Raw genomic sequence first — 18,225 nt, forward strand, 5'->3', positions numbered from 1 at the left:
ACCAATTTGTCATTCCTTTTTTGAAAAAACAATACTCTGAAGAACACAAATAATAACACCATCATTACAGGAAATAAAATGTGAGTTTTGCTTCTGCCAGCTTGATGCACAGCTCTTTTCAAATGAGCAGTTTTGTTTTTAGAAATATATAATGCATTTTTAAAAGTTAATTATAAAAATTACTGGAAGGAGCATCCATGAAAAGGCTCAGCCAGCCTCTCCCCTGTTAAATGTTTTGTATGGTTCAAAGTAGGGTTGCAAATTTTTCTTTTACTGTTTTGTAAACAGCTTTGAGGGTTGGTTTTTATTTGCAGTCAAGTGGTGAATAAATTGTGCGCATGCCTGATGATCATCTTGCAAAGCAACTACAGTGGTACCTCAGGTTACATAGGCTTCAGGTTACATACGCTTCAGGTTACAGACTCCGCTAACCCAGAAATAGTGCTTCAGGTTAAGAACTTTGCTTCAGGATGAGAACAGAAATCGTGCTCTGGCGGCATGGCGGCAGCAGGAGGCCCCATTAGCTAAAGTGGTGCTTCAGATTAAGAACAGTTTCAGGTTAAGAAGGGACCTCCGGAACGAATTAAGTACTTAACCCGAAGTACCACTGTACCCTATTCCGAACTTTAAAATGGAAAGCGTAATGCTGGTGGTCAACGAAAGAGGTTTAAAGACTGTCTCAAGGCAAATCTAAAAAAATGTAGTATAAACAACTGGGAAACACTGGCCTGCGAGCGCTCCAGTTGGAGAACAGCCTTTACCAAAGGTGTCATGGGCTTTGAAGACACTCGAACTCAGGACGCAAGGGAGACACGTGCTAGGAGGAAGGTACGCTTGGCAAATCCACACCATGATCAACTCTCATCCGGAAATCTCTGTCCCCACTGCGGAAGAACGTGTGGATCCAGAATTAGCCTCCACAGTCACTTATGGACTCATTATTAAAACTGTGTTTATGGAAGACAATCTTACTTGGCTACGAGGGATCGCCATAGAAGAAGAAATTGTACGAAATGTCACAGCTGGGGGGTGATGATGGTGGTGGGGAGATGTCTCTGCCTGCCCCAGTGCAACCTCCACCTGCTGAAAATCCCTCTGCAAAAATAAAAAAGGCAACTCTCAACTCAACCCTATTAAAAGTGCAGGAGCCTCGTCCACTTTTCCCACTAAATAAAAATAAAATAAAATAAAATACCCCCCCCCTCGCCCGCCCAGTATGCAACGGCGGCAGCCTCATCATCCCGTAAGCAGTTTCTGTAATCGGAGGGATATAAACTACACTTCCCATCGTGCCCTGCACGCCACCTCCGCCTCGAATGGAATCCGCGATCTTGCGCGTTGCATTCTGGGTCCAGCAGCAGCAATCGGCCCCGCCCCTCCTCCCCGGCACCCGCTCGTCCTTAACCACCATCCCGAACTCGCCCTCGCCCTCTCTAAGGAGGGCGGCGGCGCATGCGTCCTGAGGCCCGGGCGCGACCCGCGCGTGCGCAGTGGCGGCGGCTCTGCAGTGATAGGGGAGGGGGGAGCGGCCGCCATCTTGCCAGTCGGTGCCGGAGGGGGCGCAGCTGGAAGGACCGGCAGCGGCAGCCGCCTCAGCGACGGCGCCACTAGGTGAGTCCGGCCGGGCGGTGGTCGCCGCCTTCTTCTTCTTCTTGCGGCCCATTTGCCGGCTCTTTCGTCGTTCGGGTGGTTGTCATTGTGGCTGCTTCTCCTCTTCTGAAAGGGGGCCTCGCCGACGCGGGCTGGGCTCGTCCTCCTCCTGAGGGGCTTCTTCTTCGCCCTTGAGGGCCGCTGTCCCTAAGCCTCTTCCAGCCTTCGAGGGATGTGGTCGGGCGCCCTTTCCCGGGAAGCTTTATAATGTTTAATTACGTTTTTCTATACCTTGGGGGCCTCCCAGAGCGGCTGGGGCAACCCAGTCAGATGGGCGGGGTACAAATAATTTTATTATGATTTATTCTCAATTAATTAATTAATGTGGCCTGCCGGAAGCGGGTTTCTGAGGGAGAGAATCGCCCTTCAGCATACGGGGCGTGCGAATAACGGGCTGCCTTTTCCCTCTTCTGGCGTGAAGCTTCCCATGGCCGCTTCGGCTTTTCAGAGCAAAAACACCAGCGCACGTCCTCGGTAAGGATGTCTCCCCTCCGGGTTCTCGTGGCTGTTCTGGGTGGGATCGGGACGAGTCCGTTGCGCGTGAGGAGCCTCCCATTAGGCTTGGCACTCGCGGAGCGCAGGAAGCAGCCTCATGCCGAGGCCCCCCAGCTCAGTGTTGGCGGCACTGGCTGGCAGCGGCTCTCCGGGGTTTTTGCTGGCCCTCCCTAGGGATGTGGTCAGGGGTCCTGACCTGGGACTTTCTGCTTCGCGAGGCAGCCTGTCTACCAGTTAGCTTTGGCCCAGAGGCGGGGTTAGAAGGGAGGGATTCTGTACAAAGAGACAGTGTGGTGTAGTGGTTGGTGTTGGGCCTGGGAGACTAGAGTACAAATCCCTACTCGTTGGGTGAACCTGGCCTATTTACTGCCTCTCAGCCTAACCTACTTCACAGGGCTGTCTTCGGGATTAAATGAGGAGATCCATGTGTGATGCCTTGAGGTCATTGGAGGAAAAGGTGCGCTATAGATGCAAGAAATGATTAAATTTAAATAAATCAATCCTGCAGGGTGTGTGAGGCCCGTTGTTTTTGAACTTGGGTCAGGGGAAAGGCAGTGGGTCCGTCCTCATCACTCTCTTCATCCCTTATTTATAATGCTTCTGAAATTACTCAACTGGCATGCAGCGAATCCTCATCGTGAGGTAGAAAGGCCTTGCATGGTTCCCCCATGAGTAAGTCCCTTTGACTTTTGTCCTTTACCTTTTGAGCGCATTTAGTCAGAAATTGTATTTTGAGGGCAGTGCTGGCTGTCCCAATGTTTGAGGCCCTATGCAGCTTAATGCAGAACTGGCAAGCTACAAATGTTTGCCCCCCCCCCCACTTGGGGTCCTGTTGTAGTAGTAGCTCAGGAGTGTTGGGCTTCAAATTTGTCTAGCATTTGTGGGATCGGGGCCAAGTTAGTGTGATTCAATATTTGAGGGGGGGTGCTGTCAGCATGATCAACCAAAGATGGTACTACTGGTATTCTTTATGGGGCAGGAGACTTTTGGCTTCTTGGTAGCTCTTCTCTTTTGTTCCCTGCCCCCACAACCTAGCCCAAAATTCCTGCGGTGTGGTGTCTTGCACACCCTGCTGTAAGAAGCTTTGAAGATGTAACTTTATCATTTGAATGAGGCATGTGGCAAGTGCAAGAATAAGGGAAGGTTTTTATTTGGAAGTGTATTCAGTTTAATTGGCTAGATGCCAGGAATAACGGACTTCATCCAGAGCTGGCTGCATGTTGTTGACCAAGGCAGTGAAAAGAGGCATTTCCTTGGGAAGGAAGTTGGAATTGCTGTTAGTCCTCTATCCAAAAGTTTTAAGTAATTTATGTCCAAAGGAAATACAGTGGTACCTCGGTTTAAGAACAGTCCGGTTTAAGAGCAATTCAGTTTACAAACTCTGCAAAACCAGAAATAGAACTTGATGTTGGTCTAAGAACAGAATCCAAACGGTGGAAGGGCGCTGGCGGCGGAAGGCCCCATTAGGGAAAGCGGGCCTCGGTTTAAGAAAGGTTTTGGTTTAAGAGTGGACTTCAAGAACAGATTAAGTAATGTCTCTGCAAGTGTGAAGCGGGGGTTGGGGTAGAGGGTGCAGGAAGTTATTGCCGACTTGCTTGAGTTAGCATAAAATTCTGCTCCCCCTCCCAATATTTGTTGGTAACATGTATGTTTCTTTCGGTTGTGGAGTGTTTCTGGGTGGAGAGCGGCATATAATAGGTTATAAGGAACAAGAGATGTATGCAGTCTTTGCACATTTATTTTGGAAAGCAGTAGAAATATCACATTGCTGAGAAGATGTGATTTTTTGTAGTGTTCTAGACATGCTAATTAACTATGCGCCTGGAACTATGCACTATGTGCCTGGAATACCAATCATACCAACCATGGTTGCACATAAGTATTGTGACTGAAAAAAATAGCTGGCTGAAATACACAATAAATCCTTTTCTCTTAAGCCAATTTCCAGTGTGCAGATGGCTACCTTATTTTTCCTTCCTCCAGAAAGGAAGGCAGGACTAGTAGCCGGCATAGCATTCTGCTGTGACGACTCTTGCCTTAAAGTGCTAGTATCTCTTTTAAAAGTAGGTGGAAGAATGAATTATACAGGTTTCATAGTGCTTCATATTCCACAGGAACATGATAACTGCATGGGTGGTACTATTCCTACTGCCGCTATAATAGTATAGCTGTAATCCTGACTATAATAGTAGTGTTGATATCTTGCCGCTTGAGGGTGATTGTGACTTGGCCAAAGGTCACCAGAACTCATTAAATTTTAAGGCTGTTTTATTGTTTTAGTGGTCTGGTAAACCTGGATGAAGGGACGTGGGTGACTCTGTGGTCTAAACCATTGGGCCTCTTGGGCTTGCCGATTGGAAGGTCAGCGGTTTGAATTTGTGCGACGGGGTGAGCTCCCCTTGCTCTGTCCCAGTTTCTGTCAAACTAGCAATTCGAAAGCATGCCAGTGCAAATAGATAAATAGGTGCCACTGCGGCAGGGGAGGTAAGTGGTGTTTCCTTGCACTCTGGCTTCCACCACAGTGTCAGGTTGCACCAGAAGCGGTTTAGTCATTCTGGCCACATGACCTGGAAAGCTGTCTGTGGACAAACACTGGTTCCCTCGTCCTGAAGTGAGATGAGCGCCACACCCCATAGTCGCCTTTGACTGGACTTAACAATCTAGGGGTCATTTAACATGTTTTTCACTCTATAAGGCGCACCTAGTTTTTAGAGGGGGAAATCAAGAAAAAACCCCGTGTAGCCTGTCTGCTTCTCCTAGAGCTTCTCAGGGCTGCCGGGGGAAGCTCGGGTCCCCCCCCCAGCCCCAAAGAGCAAAGAAGCCAAGACAGCGAGCGGGATCCATCCTGCTGGCTGTCTTGACTTGTGTCTTGGCGGCTATCCCTGAAGCCTCCAGAGCGAGAGGGGTCGGTGTGCACTGACCCCTCTCGCTCTCCAGGCTTCAGTGAAAGCAACGCGAAGCCTCCAGAGCACGGAAGGAGCGCTCCCTCTGCACTTCGGAGGCTTCGTGTTGCTATTGCTGAAGCCAAGGAGCCTGCATTTGCTCCATAGGACGCATACACATTTCCCCTTAATTTTTGGAGGGGAAAAAGTGCATCCTATAGAGCGAAAAATACGGTACCTTTTTAAACCTGGATTGCCCCAGCCACTCTGGGCGACACCCAACAAAATATTAAAAACACAAGAAAGCTTCAAACATTAAAAACATCCCTTCAGATGTCTTCTAAAAGTCATATAGTTGTTCAATTTATTTTTGGCTTTAATGCTCATGGACAAATCCAAAGCTTTCTGCTAAAGAACTGGCTATATATGTATATCAATTGCATAGATAGACTAGAAATGATTGATGGTAGCAGTACCACATCACAGTCTTGCTAAAAGTTTACAAGGAGGCCTTCTGGGACTTGGGGTGTTTGTGTAATTGCCCATTTCTGTTTGAATGTTCTAAAATTATATTGAGATCACTAGTAAAGATCAGCTATCCTTGCTGGAGGACAAGGTCCAAACTCTTCAAAGAGCATCCTCTTTCCTGGAATGGCTTTCACCTTCCCCTCAGATTTTTGCTAGTTAATAGGGAACCTAATGTAAATTGTCAGCAGCTGGGCTGAGAGGGGTGCCTTTAAGGGAAAGGTACAGGGCTAATGGCAGAACTTGCTTGCACTGCCACTTGCTTTTGGCCTTTCTTTTTGAGGACAAGCTGCTGCTGCTTCTGCATAGTCACAGCTCTAGGCTTCCAAACAGGAGGCAGACTTGGAACAGTGTCAATCAGAAATGCCAATGGTGGACTCCTCCATAGTTGAGTAAATGCCTTGGCTCACAGAAACACACATTTCTTTTTGTCCAGTGGCTTCTCATTTTCAGTACTGAAAATTGTGCCTTCAGTGTTCGAAACTCCCATTTTCTAGGCACAATTTGCGACAGGGAATTTCATTAGTGCAAGCTGTTTCTGAGCTCTGGGCACAGTACTGCACCCAAAATTTCAGATTGAAACTGCGGAGTGGAAGGAAAGGAGAAGAGACCCTCTTAATAATATTAGGAGGGTGGGCAGGGGAAGGACTAGACCATGGAAAAATGAACATAATATTTTAGCTGCAGGTCATTCATTTTCAAATTTGTATTGTTATATAAATAGTACGCCAAGACATTCCATTGTTGCGCCCATAACCTAGGTTTAAGGTGCCATTTAACTCCCAGCTTTCATATCTCAAATACTGCGGGACTTCTCTGTTAAGAGGTTTGAGAAATGCTACTATAGTTAACTGGGTAAGGGGAACAGCATTCATTATAAGTGATGGTGACTTGAGCTGATTAATCTGTGTAGCAGATGGCTCTCAGAGATCAGAGAGCCATATACTGTCATACCTCATATTATGTTTGATTCATGATACGTTTTTTCAGGTTGTGTCCTGTGGCGACCCGGAAGTACTGGAATGGGTTACTTCTGGGTTTTGCCGCATGCACACAAGCGCCAAATTGCGCCATGCACATGAACAGATACGGCACTTCATGTTGCAGGCTTTTCATGTTGCGGACGGGCCTCCGGAATGGATCCTGTTTGCAACCGGAGGTACCACTGTAAATCTAGGGCTTTCCAACTGGGGCTGGGCGATATATTGATACATTGTTCCAAACTGGTTTGAAGTCCATATCATGATATTGGTTTCATAATTTTTGACCTGCCAAAAACCCTGAAGCCAGCCAATGCCTCTACATAACTCCATCCTTATTTCAGACATCACGATTCATCACGATGTTGAAACATTGTGATATATCACATTGTTGAAAACCAGCTATCACCCAACCCTACTTCCAACAAAGTGTTTCTTTGTGATTAGGATAAGGCTAACTCCCTTTTAAGTTGGTGGACATTTCTTGTTACAAATTCCATAACTTTACTTCTCACTGTATGAAGAAGCTCCTTTTGACTGTCCTTGGTGTTCTACCCCTCATTTTCATTGAATGATGATTGGCTTTAGTATTATGAGAGGTGGGGGGAAACCTTTCACTCCACTCTATGCATACTTTTGTAAATCTCTATCATATTTTCTCTTTCTGATGAGCCTGTTCATATTCTGCTCATTTGAGCTCTGACTACTTAGCTTGAGCTGAGCTGTGGAACTCCTTGTGACAAAGTTAATCAGCAACATAAATTTCTCTAATTTGTTGGGGTGCAAATAATATTTGATACATGGAATAGAAAGCGTTCCACTGTGTTGAGAGGAAGTCTTCCCAATAGGGTTGAGAAAAGCAGAAGTGCTCTAAGACAGTGTTCTTCAACCTTGGGTCTCCCCTCATGTTGTTGCGCTATAGCTCCTGTCATCCCTGACCATTGGCTATGGCAGCTCAGGATGATGGGGAAGCAAGGTTGAAGAATTGAGCTCTAAGGAGCATGAAGTTATTTGAGAGAGATACTAGTCTGTACTGATACTATCTGCATTATTTGGAGAATGGAACAAAATATGCATGGCTGGCTGTGATCTGTAATTGCCATCAGCTCAAAATGTGCAAGTCTGCTGTCTATAATCTCCCTTGCACAGCACTGTTAGGAAGCTAAGATAAGAGCCGTTGTTAAAATGGATGTGCTGATTTGTGTACAAGACGAATTTGTGCTACTCCCTTCAAGCAATGATAAAGCTGCTTGCTTCTCTCAGAGCAGTTTGTGAAAGTGGTAATCCCAATTTGATATCAACTTGGATGGCCACAATTCTGCTTGCCAGGGCAGACTATCTTTTCCCTCTGACTCGCAGCAGCCTCTAACAGGTGTTCGCTTGTGCAGTTTGGATAAGAAAAGAAAATGGCTGTAATTTCCTTGTCCTTGAACCAATGAAGCAAGACCCTGTTGTGTTTGCAGAATCAGTAGCCGAAAAGGTAGAGACCTGGCTAGTAGCCCAAGCTGATACTTGTGGATTATTGTATAAGAAGCTAGGAACAGTGGTACCTTGGGTTACAGATGCTTCAGTTTACAAAATCCGCTAACCCAGATATAGTACCTTGGGTTAAGAACTTTGCTTCAGGATGAGAACAGAAATCGTGCGGTGGCGGCAGTGGGAGGCCCCATTAGCTAAAGTGGTACCTCAGGTTAAGAACAGTTTCAGGTTAAGAACGGACCTCCAGAACGAATTAAGTTCTTAATCCAAGGTACCACTGTACAGTAGTGTCTTATTCCACCTAGTACTCTTGGAGCCTGTTGTCTTTGTCCATGGAGTTTTCTTGGCAGGGATACTGGAGTGGCTTGCCGGTTCCTGCTCCAGGTGGATCACGTTTGGTCAAAACTCTCCACTATGACCTGTCCATCTTGGGTGGCCCTGCACGGCATAGCTCATAGCTTCTCTGAGTTATTCAAGCCCCTTCGCCACGTCAAGGCAGTGATCCATGAAGTTCCAGAAAGAAATCTACTTCTGCTTCATTGACTATGCAAAAGCCTTTGACTGTGTCAACCACAGCAAACTATGGCAAGTTCTTAAAGAAATGGGAGTGCCTGATCACCTCATCTGCCTCCTGAGAAATCTCTATGTGGGACAAGAAGCTACAGTTAGAACTGGATATGGAACAACTGATTGGTTCAAAATTGGGAAAGGAGTACGGCAAGGCTGTATATTGTCTCCCTGCTTATTTAACTTATATGCAGAATTCATCATGCAAAAGGCTGGGCAGGATGAATCCCAAACTGGAATTAAGATCACCGGAAGAAATATCAACAACCTCAGATATGCAGATGACACGACCTTGATGGCAGAAAGTGAGAAGGAATTAATTAACCTTTTAATGAGGGTGAAAGAGGAGAGCGCAAAATATGGTCTGAAGTTCAACATCAAAAAAACAAAGATCATGGCCACTGGTCCCATCACCTCCTGGCAAATAGAAGGGGAAGAAATGGAGGCAGTGAGAGATTTTACTTTCTTGGGCTCCATGATCACTGCAGATGGTGACAGCAGCCACGAAATTAAAAGACTCCTGCTTCTTGGGAGAAAGGTGATGGCAAACCTAGACAGGATCTTAAAAAGCAGAGACATCACCTTACCAGCAAAGGTCCATATAGTTAAAGCCATGGTTTTCCCAGTAGTGATGTATGGAAGTGAGAGCTGGACCATCAAGAAGGCTGATTGCCAAAGAATTGATGCTTTTGAATTATGGTGCTGGAGGAAAGTCTTGAGAGTCCCATGGACTGCAAGAAGATCAAATGTATCCAATTCTTTGGCCACCTCATTAGAAGAGAAGACTCCCTGGAAAAGACCCTGATATTGGGAAAGATTGAGGGCACAAGGAGAAGGGGACGATAGAGGATGAGATGGTTGGACAGTGTTCTCGAAGCCACAAACATGAGTCTGACCAAACTGCGGGAGGCAGTGGAAGACAGGAGTGCCTGGCGTGCTCTGGTCCATGGGGTCACGAAGAGTTGGTCACGACTAAACAACAACAACAACAACTCTTGGAACATGACATTGAGGGGGGAAATGCAAATTTAGAGCCTAAGGTTATTGATTATGAAACAAGTTTTCTCTTTCATGTGACAACCCTTAAGATATTTGAAGATGGCTATTAGGCCTGGCCAGTGTATCAATGCATCTGAAAAGTTTTCACTCAACCCTCCCACCCATCCCAAAAAACTCTCAGTTGCGACTTCCGGAGGCGGCGCAAAACGGCAATGGCGGTCCTCTTTACTCAGTGAAGAGGGGCTCCGCGAAAAAGGGTCCTCCGCTACGGCGAAGCGGAGACCCATCCAGATAAACCGCAGGCAGAGCGAGCCTGTGGCCGTGGGACTCGGCGGGTGCCAGAAGCCCCCCCAGAAGCGAGGAAGGGACCTCGTAAGAGGCTCCGGATCGTGAACGGGGGAGCGGCGCTGTGAGTTCATCGCTCTTTTCGCGGAAGTGAAGCCGCGCTGCTGTTGCTGATGAGCGCCGACCTTTCTTCTTGAAAAACATCGAGATTGGCTGCAATCTACCCGTGAGTAAGGGGTACCAAAGAACTGATTAAGGATTAACTTAAATTTGTTTATTTCGGCTGAAAACGGGAGGCGAGTAACAGGAAGTCCGCCTTCCGGTCCTGCTAATCGGAGCAAAGCAAAGAACCCGATGCAGGCTGAAGCGTTAAAAAGAGACTTTGAAAGAAGTAAGAAGGGGCATTAATAGACTGTGTGTTTCTAGAAATCGAAAAAGAGTGAAGAAATAAATGTTTTGGTTCAGTGTGCTAGAGAATCTTCCTCCTATTGTGAAGAGATGCGGAATTGAAGGGGATAACCGAGTTATTGGACTGCCAGTGTTGCAAATGAGTACTGTCAGGCTGCTGAAACTCTTTTCTTAACATAAACTGTTGCATTGATGGATACACTATCGCTTTAATACTGTCATCGAAACCTCTCTGTTACCTTGTGGCACTAATTTGAAACAGAACTTTCTGAAATCCTCCTTTCTGAACTTGGGGATTACAGTTGAAACAGGAGCTTTGATGGTGGAAAAGAAACTTTCTTTCCTTTGAAAACCCCCCCTAGTGGATTTGCGGAGGCATAGTGGTCTGGGAACTGTATCTTATTGGGATTTTTTGTGGTTTAATTGTTTATACTCTGGACTTGCCTTTCTCATGGATTGAAAGACTATTTGACCTTGAACAGCAGCTGGGGAATGAGTGGCCCAGCGAAAACAAGAGCAGCTAAAGCTAAGGAAGCTTTAGCTGAGGAAGCTAAAGAAAAGAAAAAAGACAAGAGAGCTGGGCAGCTGGTCCAAACAACCTTGATTCATCATCGTAGATCCTCGGTGCCAACTGTGTTGACGGCGCAGGAGGAGGAAGTTGAAACGCCTGCTACAGAAGAAATGGCAGCTGGAGGAACTGATCCAGTCTTGAAACAAATTTTGGAACAATTGGCACTTTTGAATAAGAAGGTGGACGATCAGTCATCTAAAATTGATAGAGCTACATCTACTATCAGCAAATTAACAGATCAGGTTTCGCAGCACACTCAGGCTATTGAGAAACTGCAAGGAGCTACGGCGGAGAACTACAAATTAGCTGCGGAAGCCAATCAAAAAGCTGAGCAAGCGTGCAAGAAGGTGGAAGAGATCAAAGGGGAAGTAAGACCTCTGAGAAGACAGGTAGGAGAACAGCAAGCCTACCTGTCAATGGTGGAACTGAAAAGTAAGGAATGTAATCTTAGGCTGAGGGCTGTCCCAGAGTTGGAACAGGGCAACCTAGAGAAATTCTTGACGGAGCTGTTTTCTAAATTTTGGGGGGTTGAAGAAGATAAAGATTTCAAGATTGTGACGGCCTTCAGACTGGGAAGATCGGTTAAAAAAGATAAGTCCAGAGACTGTTTGGTTTGTTTGAGAACAAGAGAGGAAAGAGACAAGATATTAGGCCAACACTTTAAAAAATCCCTGGAAGTCGAAGGCAAAAGGGCAGAAATTTATAGAGACATTCCTAAATATTTGCTGGACCTTAGAGCCACATACACAGACTTGGCCAAATTGTTAAGATACAACGCAATCCCTTATAGGTGGGAATTTCCTCAAGGTCTGTCATTCACCTATAAAGGAAAGAAGGTAAGAATTAAAACACCAGAAGACCACCAGAAGTTCCTACACGACAACGAGGAGGACCTCCAAAAGAGAGCCGTAGATTCTTGGCCTCCACCACCGGGATTACCACCAGGATCTATACCATCTGGAGGCGGCCCGGCACCACAGCTTCCGGAAAAGGACGACAAATTAGATACCCAACTGTGATACCCAAGAAGTAGACCGGGATGTCTCTACAGCTTCTTAGTTGGAATATAAATGGCGGGAATTCTCCAGAAAAACGCAGAAAAGTATTTCATATTTTGAAAAAAGAACAATTGGACATCATTTGCCTGCAAGAAACACATGTGACAAGACTCCATAGAAAAGTGCTAATCAATAAAAGGTTAGGCCAAGAATTTATTTCATCGGATAAAGTTAAGAAAAGAGGAGTGGTGATTTATGCAAAGGAGAACTTGTCCCCAAAATTTGTATTTAAAGACGAACAGGGCAGAATTTTGGCAATTGAAATCCAGACACAAGGAGAAAAGTTTTTAATTCTAGGAATCTACGCCCCAAATGATGGAAAATCGGAATTTTTTAAGAAGCTGCACGAGATTATGCTCGACTATTTGGACTATAACAACATTATCATGTTGGGAGATATGAACGGTGTCGCCTCAGTGAATATGGATAAGTCACAAAGTGCTAATATAACGAAAGATGGCAGACTTCCAAAAACCTTTTTTGAAATGACTGACAATTTGGATTTGATCGACATATGGAGGATCAAGAACCCTCTAGGGAAAGAAGGAACTTTCTTTTCTGAGGCCCATATGACATGGACGCGAATCGACCAAATATGGATAACTAGAGGGCTGGCACCTAAGACCAGAAAAGTGGAAATCTGCCCAAAAACCTGCTCCGACCACAACGCCTTGAGAATGGAATTGAGACTAAATACAACCGGATCGTTCAGATGGAGAATGAATGACGCCTTGTTAAGAGATCAGGAGATTGTTAAGAAGGCCCAAAAAGTTTTAAAGGACTATTTCGAAATAAACTTAAAGACAAATGTGGAAAAAAGAATAATCTGGGACGCAAGCAAAGCAGTGATAAGAGGGTTTCTAATACAACAGAACACGATTAAAAAAAGACTCTGGAATGAAAAGAAGGAGAAGATTTTGGAGAAAATAAGAGAAGGAGAGAGAAAACTGAGATCCAGGCCTAAATCAAAGGAAGTATTGAGAGAAGTGAAGTTTTTCCAGGCACAATATTCGAAACTGATAAATCAAGAGGTGGAATGGAAAATTAAACAAATGAAACAAAGATCCTTTGAATCTGCAAACAAATGTGGAAAATTGTTAGCCTGGCAGCTGAAAAAGAGACAAAAACTTAACACAGTTACAAATCTAGAGATTGAAGGGAGAATGGTTCAGAAACCCGATGAAATTAGAAGGTCCTTTCAGAGATATTTCAAAGAACTCTATTCTCAAAGGCCACAAAAAAGCTCAGAGGTGGACCAATTTGTTATAACTAATGGATTACAAAAAATACCCCAGGAAATGAGAGCAACCCTGAACTGTAATATTACAACACAAGAAATTGAATGCGCCATTCAGAACCTCCAACTGGGCAAATCTCCGGGACCTGATGGGCTTACTTCCAAATATTATAAGGTACTGAAGGACTCATTGACACAACCATTGCTGGAGGTTTGCAACCAGATTATGGAGGGGAGGAAGGCACCGGAAACGTGGAAAGAAGCCTTCATCACGTTGATCCCAAAATTAGAATCTGAAAAAACTCAACTTAAAAACTACCGTCCTATCTCACTCCTAAATGTGGATTACAAAATTTTCGCAGACATTTTGGCAAGTAGGTTTAAGAAAGTCTTAAATGAAGTGATTCATAAGGACCAAGCAGGCTTTCTCCCTGGTAGGCATTTATTTGACAACACAAGAAACATCATTGACATTTTGGAGTTTTTACAGATTAATTCAAACACAAGAGCGGTGTTGATTTTTATTGATGCGGAGAAGGCCTTTGACAACATTTCTTGGCTGTTTATGAAGAAAAATTTGGAAAGGATGGGAGTAGGGCGGGGGTTTGAAAATGGAATAGAAGCAATTTATTCAGAACAAAAAGCCAAATTGATAGTAAACAACGTGGTGACAGAGGAGTTTAAAATTGAAAAAGGGACACGACAGGGGTGCCCTCTATCTCCTCTGTTGTTTATTTCAGTCCTGGAGGTGTTACTGAACATGATTAGAAATGACCGGTTGACACAGGGAATTGTGGTCGGAGAGAAACAATATAAACTGAAAGCTTTCGCAGACGACTTGGTATTAACATTACAGGAGCCAGCCTCTAGTACTAAAAGAGCGTTAGAATTAATTTCTGATTTTGGTCGGGTGGCGGGATTCAAGCTGAATAAACAAAAAACTAAAGTTTTAGCAAAAAACTTGACAACTACTGAAATAGAGGAGTTCAGAAAAGAAACAGAACTAAATGTGGTTAAAAAAGTAAAGTACTAGGGGTGCACTTGACCTCCAAAAATTTGAATTTATTTAAGGACAACTATGAGAAATGTTGGTCAGAGATAAAAAGAGATCTGGAAACATGGTCAAGATTAAAACTTTCCTTGCTGGGCAGAATAGCTGCTATAAAGATGAATGTATTGCCGAAAATGCTATTTTTGTTTCAGTCCCTCCAGATCGTGGATAAGGTGGAATGTTTTGGAAAATGGCAGAGGGATTTATCTAAATTTGTCTGGCAGGGCAAAAAGCCCCGAATAAAGTTCAAAATACTAACAGATGCGAAAGAAAGAGGGGGGTTTGCCCTGCCGGACTTGAGGTATAACTTGCTGCTTAAATGGAACACACAGGATGAGATTGTCAAATCCTCTATGATAAAGTGGGCACAGGACTTGGGGCATAACATTATGTTTGAAGACTGGGAAAGGTTATGGAACACCGGAATGAAATTCACGGCATGTACTGCCTTGAAGGAAAACATTATGAAAATGATATACCGGTGGTACATGACCCCAGTCAAGCTTGCAAAGATATATCACCTGTCCGATAATAAATGTTGGAAATGTAAGGAAGAGGAAGGGACATTTTTACACCTCTGGTGGACCTGCCCGAAAGTGAAGGCCTTCTGGGAAATGATACATAATGAACTAAAAAAGGTGCTGAGATCCACCTTACCTAAGAAACCGGAGGCCTTCCTTCTGGGCATGGTAGACCAGAGGATGGTCAAGAAAGATAGAACTTTCTTTATGTACGCTACTACAGCAGCGAGGATTTTGTTGGCAAAGCACTGGAAGACACAAAATCTACCCACATTGGAAGAATGGCAGACGCAGCTGATGGACTATATGGAGTTGGCTGAAATGACTGGCAGAATTCGAGACTCGGGAGAAGAAGAAACGGAGGAAGTTTGGAAAAATTTTAAGGACTATTTGAAAAAGCATTATAAGTTGTATGAATGTTAAAAAATGCTCCTTTCTAGGAAGGTATAGCTTCAGTATCGGCAAATTTCTGAATTGATAAATAAGACACTATAAGACAGAAGTGAGGTAACGAAATATTTTTATTGTGTGGAAATTAAAAATTAATGCAACTGTATTGAAATGTTTACATCAGATAACACGATAAAATGGAAGATATATTGTTATGTATAAAACAAGTCAACAAATTGCTTAGGTTTTGGTTACACAGGGAATGCAGTGCTCGGGAGATGGGGGAAGTCCATTGGATTCATGGAAGTATGTATTTGAAAGTGGAAATCTGTTTATTAAAAACCTAATAAAATATTTATAAAAAAAACAAAAAAAAAACAAAAAACTCTCAGTTGCACTGCTGGGAAACTACACAGAATGTGACTGATTGTGACATCTGAATCTGGGCTCATAGTTTGTGTCGCTCCAAACAAACAATAAATACTAGTCAAGATTTTTGTAAGTCACGTTGAGGCTTTTTTCTTTTTAACAATCAGATGGTATATAAATTTTATGAAACAAATAATAAATTGTTGGCTTACTGTTTGTGGTTTATTTGGAAAGCAGTAAACTGTGTGCCTCTACCTTGGATGTCATGATAAACCAGATTGTGTCTTATTTCCCAGCTGCATGGCAGCAGTAGGCACTGGGGAGGAGCAGAGTAAGAATTTGGCTGCTCATTCACATTAAACCATTTTTTTAAAAAAAAACTTCCGTGCTATTCCATAATTTGGTACAAATGGTGGATTCTGTACCCAAGCCTACTTTACATTGTTTAAAATATAAACTTTCTTGCTACATATCATGAGCTGTTGGTTCAAGGCAGAACTGAGAACAAAGCTTCCTCTTCTAATTCCAAAGAACAGCTATGGACAGTTACTTGGAACATGACTTTGTCTTTATGTGGAACAAATCTTGGCAACCTTCCGCAATGAGTCATCCTGCTGCGTAATGTACTACAATCTAATGTTGCCAGTTCTGTGTCTTACAAGACTGTTCTGTTTTTGGAGTTGCCAATCTGTTAATTAAGGAGCCACAGAATTCATTCAGAATACTCATAGCACTATCTATGACACTTACTCCTGAGCTACTTCCTTTCTGTTATATAATTGAATGCACACAAGTTTTATGGCCCAGTTGTTCCCAGAACTGTGGTGGTACATCCTTGAATTCGTATCTAAAAGCATCTATCCTACCCCACTTTCCTTAAGATGTCTAGACTGCAGTGTTTCCCAACCTTGGGCCTCCAGCTGTTTTGGAACTACAATTCCCATCATCCCTGACCACTGGTCTTGCTAGCTAGGGATGATGGGAGTTGTAGTCCAAAAACAGCTGGAGGCCCAAGGTTGGGAAACACTGGTCTAGAGCTCCTGGTTTCTCTGGCTGGAGGTAGGCATCTGTCAGAGTTCCTCAAAGAGCTGATATGCATCCTGGCAAATAAGAATAAGGCTTATGGAGAGGCAGTTGTTGCTACTAACAATATTCTCTTGCTTCTGTCTCCTTGATGCTTTGCTCCTGGAAGGATGCTACCTTCCTGTTTTAAAAAGTTGAGTCAAGTGTACACATTTGTACAGTGGTGCCTCGCAAGACGGAATTAATCCGTTCCGCGAGTCTCTTTGTCTTGCGGTTTTTTCGTCTTGCGAAGCACGGCTATTAGCGGCTTAGCGGCTATTAACGGCTTAGCGGCTTTAAGAAAAAGGGGGAAAACTCGCAAGACGTTTCGTCTTGCGAAGCAAGCCCATAGGGAAATTTGTCTAGCGAAGCGACGCAAAAACTGAAAAACCCTTTCGTCTTGCGTGTTTTTCATTTTGCGAGGCATTCGTCTTGCGGGGCACCACTGTATCTGCTTAGGTGAACAATCTTAAACCCTAAGCTCACTGCCACACTAAGTGGAAATTGTAACATATTTTTGCTCTTATGCAACTTCTGAAAATGGTTATGGCTGGCTGGCATGCCTTCTTATCCCTTAGCAGGGCACTTTCATAGCTAACATTACATCATCCAACCTATAAAGCATGCCACTAATCAACATAAAGAGTTGGTAAAACATGAGAATTGTGGACCCTATGAAATCAGTACTACTTATTCCTACTTGAGAACTCTCATCAGCTCTAAGTTTCCATGGAGAGCCTGGGGAACCCCAGAACTTTAAAGCTTCAATTAGAAATCACCCAGCAGGTGGCTCTAGAAATCTCTCCTGCAGTGTTGGGGCAGGCTGCATGCAGATTCATGTAACTAGGAGCCTATTGAGTGGTGAAGTAACTTGCACTGTTTGCAAGTGTGCTTTCAAGAGCTGCTTTTGCAAGGCTGATACTGAAGTTAGACCTATGCAGGTACAGACAATCAGCTACTTAACTCTTCAGCTGCACGTTGCAAATAAGTCTAGCTTAGACTCTAAGGAACACAATATGAAGTTTGCCTTGACCAGAGATCATAACAAAATATCTTATTGGACTACCTCATTTAAATATTGCAGTTCCGTGTGACTAATTAGGGGAATTGGACAAGCTTCCAAGCCAGTGTTTGCTTATTAGGCAAAGAGTAGTTTTGGGACTAGAAGTCCACTGATGTCAGTTGGTATTGGTATTCTACCAAAACCTGAAAGGACTCAGAACCTTGTTCTGGCAATTGGATTTATAAATTTGAGCACTGCATATTATGGAACTGTCTGTGTAGTAGGGATTGTTGGTAAATGATGTAAGCATTAAGATGACAGCATGTTCTGTTAGGATGCATAAATACTGATTGTTTGGAATAGAAGTGCAAGGCATACGCTTCCTTGATGGGAACAAGCCAGTGTCCAAGAATAATCTTGATCTGGTGAAATGGGAGTTGGTGAATTAGCCGACTTATCAAAGCTATTAAATTGTCTTAAGCCTATGCTCTGTACTGTAAGTCTCATAATCTCCTCTCTTGTATCTGTAGATATGATTTAAGCACCATGGAAAAGAAAGATTAAGATTTCAACATGATTGGAGGCCTATTCATTTATAATCATAAAGGAGAGGTTTTAATCTCTCGAGTCTACAGGGATGACATTGGGTAAGTACTTCAACGACATTTTCACCCTGCTTTCATTCTGCACCCG

General features: G+C 43.9%; 1 protein-coding gene across 1 annotated transcript in view; it reads left to right on the top strand.

Moving 5' to 3' along the window:
* The first annotated feature begins 1,458 nt into the window (after positions 1 to 1,458).
* Positions 1,459 to 18,225, top strand: part of AP2M1 (adaptor related protein complex 2 subunit mu 1) — a 37,540-nt gene continuing 20,773 nt past the window's right edge. The window contains exons 1-2 of the mRNA XM_081911238.1: positions 1,459 to 1,611; positions 18,063 to 18,179. Of these exons, the coding sequence (XP_081767364.1) occupies positions 18,106 to 18,179 (74 nt within the window). The 5' untranslated portion in view covers positions 1,459 to 1,611; positions 18,063 to 18,105. The remainder of the gene's footprint in view (positions 1,612 to 18,062; positions 18,180 to 18,225) is intronic.

This window comes from Podarcis melisellensis (assembly GCF_964234715.1).
Source record: "Podarcis melisellensis genome assembly, chromosome: 5".
NCBI lineage: Eukaryota > Metazoa > Chordata > Lepidosauria > Squamata > Lacertidae > Podarcis > Podarcis melisellensis.